At 40.8% G+C, this 15756-nt stretch overlaps 1 protein-coding gene across 1 annotated transcript in view; it reads right to left on the bottom strand.

The window, feature by feature from the left end:
• The window catches only part of CASR (calcium sensing receptor), a 71387-nt gene that overhangs the window by 34157 nt on the left and 21474 nt on the right, over positions 1–15756 (bottom strand). Inside the window, exon 2 of the mRNA XM_052701711.1 lies at positions 1371–1813. Coding sequence (XP_052557671.1) covers positions 1371–1555 — 185 coding nt within the window. The 5' untranslated portion in view covers positions 1556–1813. The remainder of the gene's footprint in view (positions 1–1370; positions 1814–15756) is intronic.

The following is a 15756-nucleotide window of genomic DNA, read 5'->3' as shown; positions in this document are numbered from 1 at the left end:
GTTAAGACAGTCACTGACACTGACTCAGTGCTGGCAGAAAATATTCAGGCTGCAAATACTGGCATGTCCTCCCTGCCACATGGAGCAGGTAAAGAAGACAATGAGTTGAAATATTCCGTCACTTTTCAGCATTCCAGTTTTAAAATGGTGAATCAGGCGAGAAAAGAAAACTGAAACAAGCTACTTTTCACTCCATGAAGAAGGCATTCTACATATATTTAGTTTATGACTTTTGTGTGCATGAAACTAAGAAGCCACAAGAACCTCTATTTAATTACACTTCTTTCTGTCCTCTACCTGTGAGGGAATCTGAGAACGATCTCATAACACAGATGGATACGTTCTGCTCTATATCAAAATAGTAGGTAGTGGGAAACTGCACTGCGGATCTGTAGGCATAGCAGAAATGCTGTCAGTAACTCTTCATCCCCATTGCAAAAGAACTGTACTAGGATGAGAGGCCCAAATAATTCCAGATATGCACTTCTTTGCATAAGATTACAGAAGGGGTCCTATAATACTGAAGTGCTCTCCCATGCAAGGGCATGGCAAAATTCAACATCAACTTATTTTGTGTTTTAATTGGAATCTGTTTCTGCCAGTTCCCAATTGTGATGTGTAGTATGTACAGGGTTGAGAAGTTAAATAATCCCCATGTTTTTTTCACAAAAAGAGCACACCTCAATAATAAGATAAGCAGTTTTTACAGGTATTTCTCCATCCAGTTAATTGCCAAAGATATGGACAAAACCTGATATGCACTGTTTAAAGAGAAGGAGAAATCTTTGGGTGAGAAAAGACTAAGTAAGGAGTTCAAATCTGGGACTTTGCAAACAGAGGTCCTAATGGTACAGATATATGTTCAGTAGAAGTTTTTCCAGTAATCTGTTCCACTCTCACTCATCCACTTGTTTGGGCTGAACAAACTGAGTTGAGCTGAGTTGGTGAAGATGAGAGGTAGACTGTAAACAATTTCCAAATTTGACTCCTGAGCTATTTTGCAAGGCATGGCTGCAATAAAATGAACTCAAAGGCACTAGATTTATTTTCTGTCCTTCTGCTAGGAAAACTAATTTTTGGATGCTATTCAAACATCCACTGTGAATGGCCAGATACATCAGTGCCTTTAAGTTTTGGCAGCTCTGTGTAATTGCCTTCTTTTGCTGTCTAAATACTACTTGTGTCACTCTACTGCACACACTTCCAGTCCTTACAAATTGCTTTTCCTGTTATTTACACCATATCTTCTCAATGCCTTATAGAGCAGCGCTCTCTGAGTACTGGATTGCATCTCTACACATTCAGCTTACAGCTTGTCACTTGTAGCACTTCCCCACCAGAACTTTTTATCTTCTGTTTTTGTGGCTTACCTTATGCACTCCACTGATTCGGGTCTTGACTTTAGATCCTGGTCTTTAGCAGCCACTCCAAAATGGATGGGGAACAATCCTCCAAGAATAATGTCTCCCTTCTTCTGTGCCCGTTGGTTTGGCCCATAGGCAGCAGTGTTCCAGGTAAACAGCAAAAGAATCAAACAGCAGCTATATAAAGTCATTGTTCCTCCTTTCACCAAGGGGTTATAGGATGTAAAATTGGAAAAGACGATGTAAGAAAGCAGATGTTGTAATGTCTAAGATTTTCCTTTCCTTAATACAGCCCAGAGAGCATTTGGGACACATGTCTGCAGAGAGACAAGCAACAAGGTGGAAGCCACAGTGCTGGTATTTGTCCCTCTGTTTTCTCCATTGTAAAACAATTCAGTGTTCCTTGTTTCTTCATGACCAAAGCGTTACAGAGAGCCCATCTTCGAGAACTGAAAAATAAAGACACCAATAGTGATTCCATGCACACAGCAGAGCCCCGTGCACTCACGGTGGTTCTGCTTTGACAAGCCAACATCTCATTATGCCCTCACAGGCTGTCTCCAGTCAACAACCAAGGACATATCCCAACTTTCAAAGAGTGTCAAGCACTCCGGTGATCACAGACGCACCTCCTCAAATAAGCGGCAGAGGTTTTTGCAGATGTCCTCACTCTCTACCACACTTGTGAAGTGGATTATGAAATCCGCCCATGATTCTGCATGACTGTGGTGTCTCACTTGGAGACCCTGCAAAACTTGTAATCAGACCTCAGTGAGCAGAACACACTGTGGGAGGGTCTTGGATGGGAAAACTGGAAATAACGAAAAATCAAATGCATTAAGAATCAAACCTTTTAAGTAAAGAACTATGGTAAGATTCTGGTACCCATTCATCTGATCTTTTCCATTGGTCAGTCTTTACTTTCTGTTTTGAAGTTATCCTTACTAAAAATGAAACAAAGTCATGAGAAAACTTTTTTATCTAAAGTGAGAATGGCTTCCAGGGAAGTACCTAAAATCAAGATACTTCTCCACAATTAACTATGAAAGCTTGAAAGGTTCAGTCATCACACCACTCCAGGCTTAGCTGTGGAGCTTTGAAGTCTGCATCCTGTTAGGATGACAGATATTGCATCCTCTCTGTGCTCAATACATTTTCTCTGCAGTACATCTACAGGCCTGCCAAATTAAGAGCTAACAATTATATGAAAATGGTTATGGTTACAAAGGAGGAGAGGGGCACAAAAATTCATAACAAATGTCTCTTCAACCTTTGGGAACAGGTACAAAAGCTATTAGTAAAAATTAGAAGTTTGCCAATTTTGAGACTAAAAGTCAAGCATCGATTGCTAATTCTGAGGATAGCTAATTTCTAGAGCAAGTTATCATGAGTTTTCAAGTACTGAGAATTTTTTATAAGAACAGCTCATACTGCACTGAATGTATCTAGACAGATTTGACCTCTGCCTAGGTCAAAAGAAGAGCTACTATAGGAAAACATTAGGATCCTGGGGGCTCTTAATGTTTCCTGTTCATAATAGCAGTAGTAGAAGTAGTAATTAAAAAAAATAAATTATTATTATTATGCACTCTGTATGACCACCAAGTATGTGTGAATATTTCATACAGTTCTGTTAAAATGAAGGTTCAGAAGCAGCAGTCAATGGAAAAAAAGAGACAAAACTCACATAATTCTGCTACTGCTGCAGTCAGCTTAGACAGCTGGGTATATGTTGCACTTCCCTACTGTGGGTTTGTTTTAAGCTATGCCTTGGTCCCAGCAAATTTATTGGGAAGAGCTATCAAATCTTTGGCTGAAGTTCAAAATATGTACAGGCAAACAGTTTTCTAACAAGAAATGTGGAGTCACATTAAAAGATCTTGTAGGAACCTAGCATTGCAGGCTTTGGTGGTTTTTGTTTGTTTGTTTGTGCATGGGCATTTCAGCTCCATCCTCAAAATGTGAAACATGGACATGAAATGCCCAGCTGCTGCTGACACTGTCAGACAGAAAACACTTTGCAGCATTCCTCTAGCAAGCAACTGGAGTTACCTGGGACTACTCTAGCCAGGGTATAATATATCCTACTGCTTGTTAGTGTGTTGTTTTAACACCTTGACTTCTGGTGTCTTTTACTGAGAAACCTCTGGCATTCATGTGTGACCCTTTGACAATAGGATGACCAGAGCCAGGACTAGCAGGTGACAAATCAGAGCAAAGAGTCAGGGTCTGGAAAACTATTCCTGAGAATTTCAGTTCTCATTTTTTCCCAGTGTGTGGTGGTTCTTGCTTCTTCATTGCCCAATAGAAAAGGGAAGGAAATGCTTTTTCACTTCTCAGCTAGGAAATGTCATCTTCCTCCCTTCTCTTATGGATTCCAACAATATGTGAAAAGTATGCCAGACATTTTTCATGCTGATGTCCTCTCTGCCTGGCTGAGGCTAATGCTGCCAGTTCCTGCAGGACGCATTACTGAAATGCAAACAGCTGATTTGTTTGTCAGCTGCAGACTCTTTTAATTCTGCTCTGGTTTACAAAGGCCTCCGGCTGTCTGATGCCCCATGTAAATATTTACAATGATCTACAGAATGGGTGTCTGATCTTATGGAAGGAGGAAGACCTGCTCTGGCTGCTGCGGAAGAACGCTTTACACAATGACCTTGGCATATTGCTGATGCTCCTGTCCATACAGTCAGGTAGCTGGTGAACACGCAGCAAGCTTGGTGTTGTTTAAGAAAGGACATGAAGGAAAGAGTGGAATAAAAGATATCTGAAGCAATGGACAGTACATAGAGCCTAAATCAATAAGCAAGAGCTCTTGTGGGCAAAGCAAAAAGGAACAAGCTTGAGCTTTGGTCAGAGGTCCCTTTCTGTAGGAAGCATGCAGTACTTAGAAGCCAGATGTTTGAAGCACAGAGTGATAACTTCTGATGGTGGTTACAAAGAGATGAGATGGTATGACTGACCGGGGCATCTCTTCCTCCTCCTCCTTCCCAGCTGGCAAAAGGAGATGGAGGCTATGTGGTCTTATGTGGCTTATGTAAAAGGAAGCAGTTTTCATCATGAACAGACATTGTAATTTAGTTTACTGGGATGCTATGGAGGTGGGTTGAACTTCTAAATAATTAGAAAACTCTCTTTGCCACCAGACAGTACATGGCTGAAGTATTCAATGCAGGAAAAGGGAATTCATATTCTTGCTTCTTTTGTTGAAGCAGAAAAAGTTGAAAGGAAACAGATATAATCTGGCAAAAAAGGTTAACTTTAAAGCAGTATTTACAGAACTTGGTACTCCAAGAAGTCATTCAAGCAATTAGACAAGTAATTAGGCAATGAAAATAAATTCATGGCATAGGGTAATATTTGGCACCTCTCCTTCGAATAATTCGGAACTAGCTATTCTCAAGACGGGACAGAGAACAGAAATAATGTCACAGGTTCTATCTCTTATGAGCTGTACATGTAAGAATTCCCATGGCAGCAAACTGAGGCAATACAGCTCCTTGTAAACTTCCCACTAACATTTACAGCTGTCCATACCTAAATTCATCCAATAGCTGGGACATCGAGTATCTTCAACTCATTTAATACAACACAAGTCTGCCAACAGTTTTCTAGTACTCTCCATACCTGAGGTTGAAAATATTTGAAGATACTGTTTCTGTGATGAGCAGCTATTAGCTTGCTGCCGGTACCAAGAGCTATTATCCTCTGGTATCATCTTTTGTTGCAGGAATTAGATTAAGATTATGGGCCTCTTCCTTATTAAAGGAAAAACTGAATTACCTGCTAATACATGCCTAAAGACATAAAAATGTAGCAAAATACAAGTGGAAATTGTACTGCTAACAAAACAAATTACTGTGCTCCTGCAGTTTTCATCTAGTAAATTAAAAAATATTATATTAACAAGGAACTACACTTAGAAGGAAGCTTTTTGTACTATTTTCTTTCCTTCGTAAGTAGTTTTATGTTTAAGGCATTAGTTAGTATTAAAATGTAAATACTTTGATTCTATGCTATTCAATGCAGAAGGCTTATTCTCCAGTATGTGTATTCAGCAAGCATAACTCCATGAAATTTCTTCTGTTAGAAAAAAAAAAAAGCAACAACATAAAAGTATTCTCATTGCAATGTTTTTAAACAGAGTCCTATTTTTATTCTTTTCTTTCCCTAGGGGAATTCCAGGGAATTCCCCATTAAATTATTCTTTAACTAAGCTTCTTTTTTCTTTCTATTTCAACAGACCTTTTGATTTTGAACTCTCCTGGAAGTGGAAATAAAGTAGCAGCTGTGTCACTTAAACTTCAGTGGAGAAATGTAGAGTGGCTTCAGGAATAGCAAGAGAAAACAGGCAGCTACAGGCATGGTAGAAACAGAACCTGGGGGAGAAGAGAAGGCACCTCGGGACAAGCAGGAGTTTACTGCAGTCAGCACTGTTTTGTCAGGAATCATACAGAGAAGTCAGAAATATTCAATTTGTTTTTTGTGTGAAAAGCCACATGGCACATTCCTGGTATATATTACTTTTGAGGTATCTCTTCGTCTAAGAGGAACTAAGAATGACTTTAAACTGCAGCTGATCAAGTTTGTGTATTGACTGTATAGGAAAGGATCCGATCCTTAGCCCAGGATGGGCTCAGCAATACCTGTACATGTTTACAGCTTTCCAAGAAAGAAGACATGTCAGACTCCCGGGGCAACAAACTCAAACTCCAAGTCTTGCTTCCTCTACATTTACCAGTGCAAATGTCCCCTCACCTCTAACTTGAATGCTCTTTGTTACAGCGTAAGCCTATTTTTTTATTACAGATGAGTGCTTACTTCATTAAGATCACACCAATTTAGAAGTTTAATTACCCACTCATTCTCTTTTCCTTTCTCTTTTTAGAATAAGCAAACTACGTTCATTATTTTTGTAAGAAACAATGCTTTCCTGAACTCAAGATTATTCTTATTTTGTTCCTCTGAACTCTGTCCAGTGTGTCTCCAAATTTAGTGCAGAGCAGTGCCCAGAAATGAACACAGTGTTCTCACTGGGCCCTTATCAGTGCTGAGCAGTGGTAGGATTATTCCATGTGCCTTGCAAGCTACAGCGCTGTTTATACATCTCAGCATGGTACTTGTCTTTTTTGAAACAGCATGACACTGTTAACTTATGGTAGATCATCAGCTGAACACACGTCAAAGTTTAATCTGTTTATACCCACAAGGCCTTGAAACTTCATAAGAAATTATAATTTTCAAATGCTTTTTCGGTCCCATTCAAAGCAACAGAAGAAATTGCTAAATTGTATATGATCAGCCTGGGTGCTGCAAGGCTGCCAATGAGGATCCAACATGCTCAAGCTCAGCTCAATCTGTTGGGCTTTCAGGACCTCTTTAGTCCAGACAGCTGGGGAAGACTCCTGGCCATGGTAATATACCTGTCCCAGTCCCACAAACCCCCGGAGACCCTGGAGTGTCCCACAGGCCTGCTCAGCAAGGCAGCCTGCCCCAAGATGCCTAGTTGCCTAGATGTGAGAACATGGGTGAGATATCACAGAGTTGGCTGGTCAGCATTGGCTGGTCAGGAGGAGCCAAGCTGCTCACCCACCCACACTGGGCTCCTGTTGGGCTCAATGAAAAGGCCTATGAGAACTCCAGCTGTACTTCAGCAAGCTCAGCACATGCCAGGAGACTCCTCAGAGCTCCTTGCTTTTGGCAAATCACTGCTTTCTGAGGAAATGCCCTTTTGTCAGAAAATACTCAAACACTCTCTGTTCAGCTTCTTTGTTGAAGTTTCAAAGTTCCTTTATCTTTCTAGAAAGTCCAGCACAACTCAGGCAGGAACCATGCATCTAAGTAATAATTCCTGTCTGTGAGAGCTACACCTCGTATAATGCATGTGCCAGATTAATTCAGGCTTTTTTGGTTGTTTTTAAATCGGGGATTCATTAAGCCTTATTTAATGGATAGCTATAATTTTCTAAAGTGGCAGAAACTCCTCAGCAGATATCTTGCTGTACCTTGAAATTCTCTTATTAATGCAAAGCAGACAATTAGATCATAGTTAGGCTGAAGCCCTGAGCAACATGCCTGCCCTCAGCAGATCTGGGAGAAGTCTGGATGTCTGTCTGAACAGGGGTCAAAGAGGATATGTGTGGTCAAGTTTGTGTCCAGATACTCAAAATTGCTGAAGGAGGTCCATTCCGTGGAAGAATGGATGATGACCATGTGAGACAAAATGTTTTAGTTCTCAGCACTATGTCAGTATGAGAAAAAGAAAATTGTTCATATATGTCACCTGGGAACGCAGTAGCGCAGCCTTCTTTCACTTAGTCAAAATGAGGAGTGAGCACATCGAAGATGCATTCAAAACCAGGCTGCTAGTGCATTCATACAGAAGAACTGTGTTTGAGCTCACTCTGCAGAATTAAATTATTCTGTCTTTAAAGAAAACAAGTCTTAAGTGAAATTAAAATGCTGCCCATGTAAAAAGTGACAGTTTTTACTTCCCCTGAACATGGTGAGATTTTTGTCTTGTGGCATGATTCAGAAATGGAATCCCAACTAGTTTGGAAAGTTCAGAGACAAGGTGACTGTAAAGCAAAATTCAGATATAGAGTCATGATTAAATTTCAAAAACATTACCCACACATTTGGTTTCAAATTAAAACCAAAGCATGAATGCTGTAAGTTTTAAAGAGAGTGAGACTTTAAAAAATCATCAAGACTATCAGCACAGGATCTCTGGGACAATATTTCCATGCCTTTAATTAGCTCATGGAGGTATTATCTGGTATAGATGGAACTTTGTTGGCCGGAATTGGGACGCTAATATTCTATTGTATTACTGGAAATGCATGTTAAAAAAAAAAAGTTATGTCATAGAAACATTTGATATCAGAGAGCTAAGAGGAGGCTAAAAATATTTCATAGAAATCTGCTGTGATACTGAAGAAATTGCTACAGCTCATAAATAACAAGTTCTGGCCAGGTCAGATGAAAAAAAAACAACAAACACATATTCTTAGCACAGGGAGGAATAGCCCACAGAAAGAAAGTAGTGTTTAAGTTGGCCATAAAAAACCTAAACACTTGTCCTAGACCAACATTCTCAAATCTCCAAGATAAACTAAATATTAAAAAAATATGTAGTAAACAATGCAATTGTATCACATTTAATTCTGCTACATTCAATATGCCCAGCATTGTGAAGGTTGTCAGTGGGTTACTGTCCACAAGGTTTAAGCTTGTACAGCTTTCATATCTGTAGCATTATTCATATAATGGTCATATCACCAGTTTTCACCCCTAAGCTCAAGTACTGGTGTCCAAATAATAAAGAATGATAAAGGGTGTGGAGTCACACTCCGATCTGTTTTCAGCATTAGTAAATGGCAGAGCGGGAGAAATGTTCCTTGGGTATCACTGTTGCTATTCTTCTCAACAGATCATTTTCAGAATTAAACTGTTAAAGACTGATGTCTGAATCTCTGGGAACTTGCAGATACAGAAGAAGGCAGCCAGGATTAATCAGAATACTTTATTTTAAGTATTCTTAAGTATTAAGTATTGTTTTAAGGAACAAATTTGGTGGCAACAGTGGCAGTCAAAAGAGGATCAGTTCCTGTCTATTGCACAGCCAGGCAAAAACCCAGACCTGCTCTTCAGGCAGCATTTACCAGGTGTGGATTTAATTGGGAGATTATGAGGCTTCTGATCTACTTGCCACATCACCGGCTTGTAAAGAGGGCATGATCCCATGACCTGCAATGGGACCACATGGCTTTACAGCAGGTGTCAGAACTGCACCTGATTTGGCAATTCACATAATGCTTTTGAAATAACTTGCATACTGGTGGAGTAGCATGCTCACAGTCCCTCGGCAGTGTGATTTAGGTCTTGAGATATGATATCCTTCTGTGTAAATAATTCTATGTGCTGATGTGCAAAAAGTGAAACAGTATGATAACAGAAAATACCTCAGAGAGGTATTTTAGCTGAGAGAGCATCTAAGCTCAGCTAACACCATTACATATTAGCAGGCACACAGATATAAGTGACATCTGAACCAGCAAGTGTCTGGTGCCACACACCATGGCTTCAAGTGATTTCTAGGCTCTAAGGAGTTCCAGGTGCGCACCATCCAATCTCCAGCCTTTTGTGATGCTGCCATAAACCAGTCAGCTATTGGTTACTCTGATATATACTGGTAGTTGCATTGGGCCCTCAAGCAATTTCAGATTTAGAGATTCTAGTTACCAGAGAATGAAAGTTGTCCTGTTTTTCCTCTCTGAGACTCTGATCTTCTCTTGCTGTTCCATAGTTTATTCACTTGGTTGTTTCCTATCTCTCCTGTTAAAAACCTGCCATCTTGTAAGTTCTTTAAAGAGAACAAAAATATAACTTAGATATAATACTCGCCTAAGGATAAAAGGTAATTTCAATGATTTTTGTCTTCATTTACAGAGGAGATCAGGAGCCTCAGGAGTTACTGTAAGCAGGAGGTAAAATATTTCACTAAAGCCTATTTTATGATATTGTTTTCTCTAACTTTTAGTTTTCTAAAGATAGTTCCACTAACCATGCTAAAGAATGCGCATTCCAGTGACAGCTCTGTTACCCCACCCTGTGTTTCTGGGAGGTGGTTAGCCCATCCTGTACAGATGGAGAAAGCACTGGGGAGTACTCTGCGGAATGAGGACACCACATTCTTGTGAGATGTCACTGGTTGTTTGCAAAGTTTGATTGGTTCAGACTTTTGTCTATAACAATCAGGATTCAAGCAGTGTGCCTTTCAGGTTGCTAACATTCCTGCATCTCAAATAAGCCTTCCTCCTGTATCTAATACAGAAGCTTTGCCAGCAGGTGTCACCCATCTGAATTGCTATTAATTCCTAATTTGCAGGATGAACATTTTTTTCTGGAGCTGTCCTTCGAAGATACAGAAATGTCAGTGGGCACTGTGTTCAGAGCCCACACTACAAAAGTTCACCACTGCCATACAGGACAACTCTAAACCTCTAGGTGGGGGTTTGGGGAATAAATCTCCCCCACCCCCCCCACTGTAAGGGCAGAGCAAGTCCAAGACCACCTCACAAGACTGAAAGCATACTATGGGGCCAGATGACATGCATCCCAGGGTTCTGAAGGAGCTGGCTGGTGTGGGTGCTAAGCCACCATATTTGCCAAGCCATCGTATTTGAAAAGTCATGGCTTTCAGGTGAGGTCCCGGGTGACTGGAAAAAGGGTCACTTCACTCTCATGTAAAAGAAAGGGAGGAAGGAGGACCTTGGAGAACTACAGGCTGGTGAGTCTCACCTCTGCCTGGGAAGATGATGGAGCAGGTCCTCCTGGATGACATGCTAAACCATATGAGGAGTGAATGTGTGATCTGAGAGAGCCGGAATGGCTTCACCACGGGAAGGTCATGCCTAAGCAATCTGGTGGCCTTCTGTGATGGGGTGATGGTAGTGGTGAACAAAGGGAAGGCAACCAACTTGGACTTGCCTTTGACATGGTCCCCCATCGCATCCTTATCTCCAAATGGGAGAGATGTGGATTTGATGGGTGGACCATCCAGTGGAAAAGGAATGGGTTGAAAGGCTACAGACAAAGGGTGGTGATCGATGGTTCTATGTCCAGCTGGAGGCTGGTAATCAGCAGTGTTCCCCACGGGACTGTCTTGGGACTGGCGATCTTTGACTTCTTTGTCAGTGACATTGATGATGGAACTGAGTGCACCCTTAGCAAGTTTGCTCATGACAGCAAGCTGAGTGGTGCTGTTGATGCAATGGAAGGAAGGGATGCCATTCAGAGGGACCTCAACAAAATTGGAAGGTGGGCCCGGGTGAACCTAATGAGGTTCAAGACAGCAAAGTGCAAGGTTTTGTGCTTGGGCCGGAGGAATTCCAAGCATATATACAGACTGGGAGGAGCAGTCCTTGAGAGCAGCCCTGCAGAGAAGGACCTGGGGGGTCCTGGTGGATGAAAAACTGAACATTAGCCAGCAGTGTGCTCTTGCAGCTCGGAAAGCAAATGGTATCCTGGACTCCATCAGAAGAGGGGAGGGGGATGATTTTCCCTCTCTACTCTGTCCTTTGTGAGGCCCCATCTGGAGTACTACATCCAGGTCTGAGGCCCCCAATACGAGAAAGACAGGAGATGTTAGAGGAGGGCCACAAAGATGATTAGAGACCTGGAGAATCTCCCCTATGAAGACAGGCTGAGGGAGCTGGGCTTTTTCAGCTTGGAGAAAAGAAGACTGCGGGCTGACCTCCTTGTGGCCTTCCAGTGCTTCAAGGGAGCCTACAAACAGGAGGGGAGTCAATTATTTGAAAGGGTAGATAACAGCAGGACAAAGGGAAATGGTTTTAAGTTGAGAGAGGAAAGATTTAGTTTGGATATCAGGTGGAATTTTACCAAGAGAGTCGTGAGGTGCTGGAACAGGCTGCCCAGAGAGGTTGTGGATGCCTCATCCCTGCAGGCGATCAAGGCCAGGTTGGAAGGGGCTATGGACAGTCTGGTCTACTATTAGATATGGAGGCTGCCAGCCCTGCCTGAGACGGGGGGTTTGAGATTCATGATCCTTGAGGACCCTTCCAACCAAGCCACATTTCCCAGCTCTTGGACTATCTTCTTCTGCTCCTGCAAGAGAAATCTCCAGGGTTGAGAAAAGGGCTTCATCTCTCTAGCACAGTCATTCTTTCTTGCTAGTCATAGAATCATAGAATCACTCAGGTTGGAAAAGACCTTAAAGATCATTGAATCTAACCATGACCTAACCATACTACCCTAACTAATAACCCTCTGCTAAATCATGTCCCTGAGTACCACATCCAAACAGATTTTAAACACATCCAGGGATGGTGACTCAACCACCTACCTGGGGAGCCCAGTCCAGTGCTTAAAAACACTTTCTATCAAGAAGTGTTTCTAATATCCAACCTAAACCTACCCTGGCGCAACTTGTGGCCATTTCCCCTCATCCTGTCACCTGTCACCAGTGAAAATAGACCAACTCCACCCATTAAAACACACATTAAAAGTTATGTTATGCACTTTGCATCAGAGCATTTCTGCAAATGAAAAGCAGCTTTGGCTCAAGACTTGCATATCAACAAATGCCAATAAAAGAACATAATTTCTGAAATTGTGCTGCTTTTGCCTTAAGGAGAATAAGCAAGCACTATCCTTGTTAACAAGTTTTGCATGCTCAATGCTTTTTTTCTCCTGCCTTTCTTTTGCTTAGAAAGAATGACTGGTCACAAGGATTAAGCCATTTTAAACAGTTTCCTTTCTATGCTATTTCATGAGGCAGGAAAGAACTGGAGAGAAGTGGGGGAAATGCAAAGGTGATCAGCTGTCCATATGTACTTAAAATTACAAAACTTAGTGCAGTGTAATCCAAAAGAGATCTCACAATTTTTGATCAGCCAGTGTACGATATTCTGGTTGGCAAACTGAAGTGTCAGAGAACATAGAATAATAGAAAAGAATACTACAAAAAGGAAAACAGTAAGTTTCTGTATTTTTCTGAGTTAATCAACCAGCTTTTGATCATTCTTTCACAAAAAAACAGGAGCCAATAAACTGTGATTGTGTAAATAAATATAAGAAGAATATGGGTTGTATCAGCAAAATTCTTTCCAAAACCTTCTGTGATACATTGATATTGGTTGCAAGCCACCAGAAATATCAGTGTATGAAGTGCAGCTTTTAAATAAAGCATGGTGACTGATTTCTGATAACAAAGTGGTACGGCTTTATTAAAAGTGATGTTTCCCCAGAGGTGGTACAAGCAGGGGTCCTTGACATGATACCTACTTCATTCTCCTGGCTGGGAAGCCTTAGTGCCAATTGATTTCTTTGTTCGGGGTTTCCCAGAACAGAAATTGTTTCAGAATTTTCTTGCTTCTGCTGCGTCATGCTGACAAATATCAAATAAAATGTCAACCTGACTATCAGCTGTATCAAGTTCAATTCAGATTTTCGTTTAGAAAAAAATCAGATCTGAGAGCTGAACAGTTTTTTTCCTATTGAACTTTATCCATTTGCTTGCAAGGAAAATAAGTACTTTGCCTTGTAATTTTCTCCAATTTTACCTGGTGGTTTTTGTTTTTTTTTTTTAAATTGTTTTTTACATTTCTGAGTCTGAAGCAAAACACTTTATTTGATTCTATTTTTTCTCCAGCAGAATTCTCAGTAAACCAAACAATAAGGACAACTGTAGGCCTAAGCCAATTTTAACATAAATCCAATTCAGAAAAAACACTTACATATATGCTCAACTTTAGTGCAGTTGGCTTTAATGAAATTTAGTAGATTCTAAAAGCTTATTGTGTAATTCAGTGCTTTGCTGAATCAGAAGCTAAAGTGGCCCCTGGCTGGCTGCTCCATTTTCATTTGTACTCATATTAAAAACAAATAAACACTTTCTTTTTGTTGGATGGTTTAATTTTTCATTGTCCAGCACGACTCACTAATAAATCCTTTTAGACTTTTTTGTGCTTTTTCTCCCCCCTACATTTTCTTTCACATTTCGAGTTCTCGACTGTACCAGGATATGTTTTTTAATCTCCATTTCTCCATTGTCTATTTTCTCCTCTTTATGATTTTCTAAACAGAATAATTATACCTTTATCATCTTCCTCCTTTTTCCTTTTGTTCTTGCCCATTTTTATATTTCTTTTGCCTGTCTGCTATGTGTAACCTCTGTCTTTTAGGGATGCAATGGTGATTGGGGACCTAGTAGGTTCCCAGAAAAGAAAAATAAGTTCAACATACAGAGAGGCTTTTTCTTGACCCCAGGAGAAATTCTGGGCTCTAACAAGGACAGAAGTTCTGCTGAACCCATGAAAATCACTAAATGTAGATTAGTGGAAGGCAGAGGAGAAAATCAAGAGTAAAAATGCAGGCATGAGGGCAGGTAAGTGGCACAGAGAGGCCTATGTCCTGCTCTAGTCCTACAGGGAGAGGACAGTAGGTTTTGCTGATTCTTCCCCGCAGTGCTAGCTTGTGGTAGCATGTCTCATGAGAGCACAAGGTGGAATACAATACTGTACACCATACACTGATCCCTGAATAGGACCAACGACCCTTATTTTGCTGTGCAATGATCTGGAAGATCAATGTGATATGCAAGGACTTGTTTATCATCTACGCCTATATTATTCACCTAAGAAATGCTGGCTGAGCCCATGGGGCTGTACTTCCCTGCTAAAGATGTAGATGAGATGATAACACGGACCCATGACTTGCAGCTAGTACTGGCAGTAGCAAAGCCAAAGCACCTCACACAGCTCTCCCCTATTGCTCCACCTTCCCTACGCAGGAATGCATCATATTATTTACAAGTTTGTATGAAGCAAACTTTGCATGGTTATTTTGGAAAACAAGGAGGACTCATTCAAATTTTTTTTTTTTCTTCTCAATAATTCAACATAGATTCTTTACAGAACACAGATATCTTTCCCTCCTCCCCCCCCCCGTCACGAATGAGGATTATAGAAATTGCTATCGGTACTCAAAGCAGCATTCAAAGTGTGTAATACCATCTGGTATGAGATCCTGCCTCTGGAAGTACCCAGTGATAACTGCCTCAACAACATTGTGTTCAGTAATTGTAGCATTAGTGTCTTAGGCAACACTTCTAGATCCACTAGTTGGTTAATGACCTAAGCAATTTTGTGAAAATCGACCCTAAAAATCAACCTTAGAATAAAATAATCAACATATTAAAGTTATTGAAGCTCATTTCTCTGCACAGCTGAGAGACACAAATCCCTGTGAACAAGATATTTATCCCTGTGTGATATTCCCCTATTGGAAATTCCCTATCACACAGTTTCATAAGATATCACAATCTCAGCTATGATTTTTTAATTGCACCCATATTAGAGGTCATAAGGAGCTCTGAAGTCATTATGACAGATTGTGAGCCTTTCCCTCAGCTTTTTCCTGCAAATTTTGCCATCTTAGCTCAAACTACCATGAAGGTGAAATTAACTAAATGAGCTAGATTTGGGACTGAAGCAGATTAGGAGCACAGTTCTTGCTGTGAAAACTGCAGAGGTGAAGAACATGCTGATGTGGGAGCAACATCTCAGATTTCTGCAGCTAGATCCAGAAGAACATGTCCAATAACTCTTAAGTGTGGGATTTTTTTGACTATATTTATCTCAACAGATCTACCATGCTTTCAATTCAAAAGAGGCTGGGAAGACTACCTTTCTCACTTTGGGATTAATTCAGCTGGTGAGTTCAGTACCGTATCTGATTCTATTCTACATTCTGCAGTAAGTTTTATATGATTTAGCTGCTAACTAAGGTATTGCTCAGCGTGAGAGCAGAAGAACTGAGGTGAAGATATTCACCTAAAACAATCTGCATTCTGAGCAAAGGCCTT

Source organism: Tympanuchus pallidicinctus, unplaced genomic scaffold, assembly GCF_026119805.1.
Source record: "Tympanuchus pallidicinctus isolate F22 unplaced genomic scaffold, pur_lepc_1.0 scaffold40, whole genome shotgun sequence".
Taxonomy (NCBI): Eukaryota; Metazoa; Chordata; class Aves; order Galliformes; family Phasianidae; genus Tympanuchus; species Tympanuchus pallidicinctus.
Note: the sequence above shows the minus strand (reverse complement) of the source record. Positions and strands in the feature narration are given on the sequence as shown.